The 7,576-nt window shown below is 39.4% G+C and overlaps 1 protein-coding gene across 1 annotated transcript; it reads left to right on the forward strand.

Annotated features, from left to right (window-relative positions):
* Positions 1-690: 690 nt before the first annotated feature.
* LOC138949284 (uncharacterized) lies at positions 691-7,375 on the forward strand. The gene has a single exon (XM_070321072.1). It carries the CDS (start codon positions 874-876, stop codon positions 1,897-1,899), a length of 1,026 nt encoding a protein of 341 aa, XP_070177173.1. The 5' UTR covers positions 691-873; the 3' UTR covers positions 1,900-7,375.
* The last annotated feature ends 201 nt before the right edge of the window (positions 7,376-7,576 follow it).

Consider the following 7,576-nt stretch of genomic DNA (forward strand, 5'->3'; position numbering starts at 1 on the left):
TCATTGTGTTCGTGTTGATGACGGCTTCATAAGACAAATCAGCGAATCTATCGTGAGGAAGACGTTTATGTACAAATCACCGAACCCAACCCATTTTTTGTGTGCATTTTTTCAGTCTGAAGAATAAACTGCATGTGGTTAATTTCATCCGTTTAATGCTTGTCGAAACGAGCCATAAGGCTTTAGAATAAAAGATTTCACGCATAACCTGTCCATCGCAGTTCGTAGGTTGAATCTATAAATCGGCCAGAGATAGATCTGCATTTCTGGTACGACCTTCCAGATTATGAAGAGCGGGTTCATGAATCATGGTCGGAATCAAGAGGTCAAATTTGCGTGGCTCCCAATCATTTCATACAAGATTTCCTTTTTCTTTTTTCTGCGGCTGCGCAAGTTATTTTGCCTAGGTCATGGCCGAACTTTAAGCCTACGGAAAAATATCGCTGGATATTTTCTCCCTAGATTAACAGAGACAAAGAAGGGAAGTCATGCTGTATTTTCTCTTAAGTACTGCCCAAACAACTTACCGTAACGGTTTTGGTTTTTGTTGTGTTTTTTTGTTACCAAGTTCATTAAACGCAGACACTCAAACAGTTGCCACATCGAGTATATAACATAAATATGACTATGTTTTGATTTTGTGCAGCCACACTGTGCCTAGGTTGCGACGTGATCAGATCTCAACTGGATGCCCACATCAGGATTGACGATTACACCAGCAAAGATGCATTGGAGAGGTTTTTCAAATATGTAAATTGCTTATTAAATCATTGTGGAGGGACTGTCATCATTCACTCAGAAAAGATCAACTTACTTGACAAATTTGATCAGAAAGTAGACAACAAGTTAAACGACCTAATATCAAATGGATTGATGTACCACAGGGTGTTTGAGAGATCCTACTCAGACAGACGCCATCTAGTGTACCGTGTCAAAGCATTAACAGGAGATCGGCCTTTTAGTACTTTAGACTTCAAATCCAAAATTCCGCACAACAAAGGCATAGAAAGTCCGTCGTATGTGCATATGAAAGTGTTCTTATCAGAATTATGTGCTGTCGAATCCGTGCCAGAGGGTATGTGTGCTGGATCCACTGAACTTACGTTTGAACAAGATAAGCTAGTATGTTTAAAAGACACAACCTCTTCTTGGCAAAAACCACTCCAGGAAAGCATGACCGTTCAAACAAAAGCTGTATTCGATCCAAGATTTTATGCTTGCCAGACAGAAAAGGAAGTAAACTCTCTAGTTAATTATTGTTGGTCAAAGCTGAAAGAGTACATTACAAGTTTCACCAAAATTGAGGAAGGTGGATCTGTTTACTTCGGTGTATTTGAGCACAAACAAAAACGTCCCATATGGACAACTGCTGAACCAATGTGCATGCAGTTTTTAACTATCACACCCGCAGGTCTTGGTGAAGGGTTGAAAGTCTGGCAAGACAATTCAAAAGGAAAAAACAAAACGTATTATGTATCAAAAGAAGCAAAAACAAATGAAGAACAATCCGGGGAACTCAGAGCCAAGGCGATTCCCCTTTCAAAAAATTGTCGTGAGCACTTCAAACGACGCATTGCTGAACAAGTTGAAAGAGAGATGTTATGGACAGGGAGGGAAAAACCAAGAGACCCCGTCCAGGTCTACTTTCACAAAGTGGAACAGTCTGGGGAAAGTGATGGGCGTGTCATTGAGATCAGAGTGAACTACTATCATGGGTTGTGCTTCTCGGATAAGAATGGCCCTGAAGCATACATTCCAAAAGACAAAAATGCAAACAAAATCAACGCAACATCACAGCTACAGCTTGTTCCCGTTGAAGATTGGATTCAATCATTCAAGTCAGAGAACTGGAAGTCTGAACTAGTTCTTAAACGCCAGGACGTCCAGTGGCAAAACTGAATGATTAAAGGCACAGTGCAGCTCACAGCCTTCGTTTTGCGCTTTTGTTGCAGCTGAGTGCATTTACAGTTCAAAAATCCTCCTATGGTAGTAAAACAAACCCAAAACTACCCAACGACGACATCTGTGAAGCTCGACAGTTTCTTGTTCACGCGAGTGCATAAATTAACCTGGTTATTACGTGGTGTTTGGTCGGAGTTCGATTCAACTGAGTGATTCCGGCCTCCATTTTGTTTTACACAAACTCATGATGATGTCCGACATAGTTTGCTAGTGACGTGTCTTTTTGTGCATGATGTGGTGATCTACCTGATCTAAATTTAGATCCAAAAATAGGCCAAGACCAGCCGGGTCCGAGTACGAAATTAATTTGTAAAATATCGCAGTTCTTGACTCTTTGGGTGCAAGTCAATGAAACTTGGTAATTCTTCTAACGGATAGCTGCCTGAGGTATGACTAAAAGCCCCATGGGCTCCGTGCACCTGGATTTGACAAGTTCAGTACCTTTAATAAGTCTTCAAATGTCTTTGCAAACTTCAAGCTCGGCTTTCAAAACAGTCGGTTTCAATCGTGAATTTTGTAGATTCGAACTGATTGGCCATCGAAAGGAGATAAGATTGTAAGTCCTTTTGTACATTTAAGAATGAACGTCTTTCTTTACTAAAATGCAGCTGCTGCCCAATACAAAGATTCGTGCGTGCAAAATGTAGTTCGTGCACGGTCCATAAATTTATTTTGGCATGAAAACAGTAAGCAAAAATGCTGAATTTTACCCCTTAAAAAATGGTGACCAAAGTTGCACATATCAGCCTGAAGAAAGTGTGTGGGGAAAAACAAGACACTAAATGCCAAGACTTAAGAGCGGCTCAACGGTTCCGATGTGCCTTCTGATATGTGGTCTTTTTCGCTGATTTTTGTTTGCCTGATGGCAGGAGTGAGATTTACTTTTGCCTTGGTCACTTCAGCACAGCTCCGGTATAGTTTTTCGTGACGAAAATGCATTTCGTCTTCAACGACTTTAACAAAAAGTGTATTTATTGTGCAGTGTGTTACCTCTTGAATTAGATGTTTTGTAACCTCAATGTTCAATGCTTCAACTTCATAACAATCTTACAGGCACACTCAGCATCCCGTAAACCATCCGTTTCTGATTACTGAGCTCCCCGAGCCTCTACATACAGAACAAACATACTTCCATTTGAACGCTCACATAACGGGAGCATCCTGGCTGCTTTCCGTTGAGAGTGAGACATTTTCCAAGAATTTGTTTTGTGCAGTCAGAACGGATTTACCATTAGACAAATCAGAAGCGTCGTTTTGGCGCTAGACCTAACTTTTAAAATTGAAAAAATACATTGACAGCTTGTTACACAAACCTTCTTAAATCATAAAATAGTTATTTTTTCATCAAGACAAGATCAGTACAATTCCAAGTTTTGAAGCAGCTCACGCAAGGTCGTGTTTGCCAAGCAGACGGATTTTCTGCATAGCGCTTGCTTCTTTAAAGCCAACCGCCCCCGATAAGTTCGTGTCACTCGCAGTCATTTGTTGCATTTTAGATTCAATAACGTGCTATTGCAGATACAGCGAGTCGCATTGAAATCACAAACTGATGACTAAATTGTGAGGAAAAAATAGTGGATCACACGGGTTTACGATGCCTCAGGGGTAAAATAAACCACGAAGTCTAGTGTGTGGTTTATGCAAGCTAAATTGCCATTCAAACGAACTGTCATTAAATGATATTGCAAGTGTGTTCCATAAGGTTAGAACTGCTTTTTTCGTGAGAAGATTTAAATCGTTCTGTAAACCATTTGAGACAGACTGGGGCTTTAAGATTACACATACAAAAGGCGTGCGACAGATGCTTCAAGAATCATACGAATGTGTATGAAAAAAGAAACGTGCTGTCTGCGTAACTGTCAATATTTCATGCTTATTTCTTTCGCTGTTGGAGAATTATGTATCGTCGGCGTGTTTGCCTTGTTTATTGCATGAAATAGCCGTTACAGTGAGAGTTATTGCTTGTGATCATTTAAGTTTGGTAAGTGACACAGTTGTTTCGCTTTACACATTGCATAACAATCGTTGGGGAAGTGTACAGCCAGAATGCATTGCTCCTGTTAATTAGAAATGTGTTATGTCGGTGTTATTTTGTTTGTTAAATAAACTGGATGTGCAGGATTATCACCTGACAACATTTAAGGTAATTAGAAACTCCGTGAGAATTAACACAAAATTGTGAAAAGGTGTGCTTTGGGGTTTTGACAACACTATGACACACTTTGATCGACATTAATGTTATTTCAGCTGTGCACAACCAAAATGTGAATTGTTGGCACAAAAAGGCATTTTGTTGTTGTACGGGTTGCTTTGGAATCATTTCTGGCCTCATTAATTATATATTCATTAACTTGAAATTGCCATAACTTTCGTTTAAAACCACATTAGAAGATTTGTTTGTTGGTTTGTTTGCTAATTAACGAAGGGTTATATCAGGGCGGTGCTGCTTTGACATTTAACGTGCGCCACACACAAGACAGATGTCGCAGCACAGGCTTCATGTCTCACCCAGTCACATTATTCTGACACTGTACCAACCAGTCCTAGCACTAAACCCATAATGCCAGACGCCAGGCGGAGCAGCTACTAGATTGCCAATTTTAAAGTCTTAGGTACGACCCGGCCGGGGTTCGAACCCACGACCTCCCGCTCACTGGACGGACGCCTTACCACTAGGCCACCGTGTTGCGGTTTGCTTTGGAATCATTTCTGGCCTCATTAATTATATATTCATTAACTTGAAATTGCCATAACTTTCGTTTAAAACCACATTAGAAGATGATTCAAGTATTAAAATGTAGATCTAAACATGCTTGTGTTCGTCTGCTGTCGTCCGAGAGTGGGTAACCTTGGCTGATGTGTGACATGATAGGGTATGAAGCCACACTTAGAAAAACAGCCAATCAGCGCGTGCCTTATATAGTACATTTGCGGGCTGAATCTAAATACTCCTTGTGCATATCCTGTACATTTTTAGATCTGCAAACTTGTGCTACGATTACAGTAATGCAGTATTAGTAGGTGTAGAAACAGATATATCAATAGACAAAGCGAAAGTGGCATAAACGTTGGCGTCACAACACTTGGTCCTAAACATCTGATATATGATGAAATTGTTTCTGCAGATACTATAATGAAATGTTCACCCTGCATTCCTTAATGATACAGGTAAGTACCAAGCAGGTTTTGTGCAAATCGGTTTGTATTCAAGTATGTAGCGCGAACACACAATAAACGCAATTTTGCGCGAAATCCATGGAGTTAGATTACCTTAACACATAAAATGTTAAGCTGGGTTTTTCCTATCGTTTATATTATCATGTAAACATAATGTGCATGAAAATGCATCCGTATACAAATTGCACTGCGTCTGAGGAAGTTGTGACAATATTGTGACTTACGAGGGAAAAAATGCAACTTACAAAAATGATAACACAAATTTCATGTCGGACAATATTAATGATCTGACTTTTATGTTCTCCCCAAAATGTATTCTACATTCGGGGATCGACTCTGCAACAGGTTGCAAAGCCAGCTCCGCTACCAACAGAACTATATCTCCACGGCCCTTGCCCTGATTATGGCTGTACGGGTCACTAGTGTTCTGTGCACGTGTGTTGTTTTTGTATTCTTGCACCTTCAAATAACCCAAGATTGTAAGATAAATGCCCAGAGGGTTTAAATCAGGTGTGTTTTGCGCCCACTATAAGTCACATCCGATTCCCGAAGGGGTGCCATGTCAGCATTTGTCTACGGTCCACACATCCCACGCATCCCCAGATCCAATTGTAAATGACTGATAAGGATTAAAACAGTGTCCAGTCGAAATAAAAATAATTACACCTGTGTTTTTATTGTCAATAACAACCAAATAAATTCATTATTATTTGAGTGATCAACAGTTCTGTTGCGACTTTTTTCTGTTAGAGTACTTAGTTCCATCTGTCATATCCATACTGTGTTTAATTTCTATGGTCAGTAACAACTACTTGTAAAGCTCAACTGTATTGTACATGCATGTGCACGTGCAAACCATCTTGTAAATCAGATAGATTCGTCAAAGCTTTCATATTTTATTTGAGCTTCCTGCAACACACACAGCGTAGGATTGTTTTGGCGCAATGGATCTAATAGCTAATACGTTATGAATCTACATAGTTTGCTTGGCATAACACAGTGCCAAACAGGAAGCAGTAAGTTTGCTAATTATTGGGTTTGTGTACATTGGTAAAATGCTCATGCATCCAGTGTAAACGTCGCGAAAGATTACAGGTGGCCCAACTAATCGTTTACACGTGAAGTGGGTTAGTTGCAAGTGTTTCATGTCACTTCAAACAAAACTTGGCCAAAAAATCATTGCAACAAATTTCAAATCCAAATTAAAGCATTAATCCCCGTGTCATTTCATGAACACTTTATATGCCAGTTAAGGCCGTTCACTTAACCTTTAGGATTACCTTTTGGATTAAATATTTCGTTTACAGGGATCACGTGACAGCCACTCAAGCAAGGGTGCCCTCAAAATCCACCAGACAAAAACGGAAGAGCCGAATGAAGAATGAACAAAAAGTCACAATAGGCAAAACTTTGCAACTTTTACATACGAAAAAAAAATTCAAACCAATTATCTACCCTGAACAGATTGTTTTGTTTAGCTACCTTGCGTATTTCGCGTGCTATGCTATTCCCAGGTGTCGATGCAGGTGTCGATCGCAAGATCGCTCCAAAACGGAGCTTTTTGTGTCATTTTATAGGGGTATCATGACAAAAACAAACTGCACTTTAGCAATAACTTGGTGGATTGCTTTGACACTTTCAGAATATTTTACCAACATACTAGAGATACTTCGAGCGAATGTATGGATTGTTTAAATTAGGAACATAAACTGGTCGAATTTGAGAATTTGTTAAGGTCCTATTCAAGAAAAATGTAACCCCTTTTAGAATTTTAGAAAAAAAATTACAGTTATTAAGAGTCAGCCATTGTGCAAGTTAACTCATCTGTTTATGAGTTTACCAAACCCTGATGAGAAGTTTTTGTTTGATTTAAACAAGTTCTTTTTACATTTAGTCAAGTTTTGACTAAATGTTTTAACATAGAGGGGGAATTGAAACGAGGGTCGTGGTGTATGTGTGTGTGTATGTGTGTGTGTGTGTGTGTGTGTGTGTGTGTGTGTGTGTGTGTGTGTGTGTGTGTGTGTGTGTGTGTGTGTGTGTGTGTGTGCGTGCGTGCGTGCGTGTAGAGCGATTCAGACCAAACTACTGGACCGATCTTTATGAAATTTTACATGAGAGTTCCTGAGATTGATATCCCCGAACGGTTTTTTCTTTTTTTCGAAAAATACCTTTGATGACGTCATATCCGGCTTTTTGTAAAAGTTGAGGCGGCACTGGCACACCCTCATTTTTCAATCAAATTTATTGAAATTTTGGCAAAGCAATCTTCGACAAAGCCCGGACTTCGGTATTGCATTTCAGCGTGGTGGCCTAAAAATCAAATAATGACTTTGGTCATTAAAAATCTGAAAATTGTAAAAAAAAAAATTGTTTATAAAACGATCCAAATTTACGTTCATCTTATTCCTCATCATTTTCTGATTCTAAAAACATATAA

This window comes from Littorina saxatilis, linkage group LG15 (assembly GCF_037325665.1).
Source record: "Littorina saxatilis isolate snail1 linkage group LG15, US_GU_Lsax_2.0, whole genome shotgun sequence".
NCBI lineage: Eukaryota > Metazoa > Mollusca > Gastropoda > Littorinimorpha > Littorinidae > Littorina > Littorina saxatilis.

Coding starts and splice junctions, on each gene's coding strand:
- LOC138949284 (XM_070321072.1), top strand. CDS start 874: ATGTACCACAGGGTGTTTGAGAGATCCTACTCAGACAGACGCCATCTA.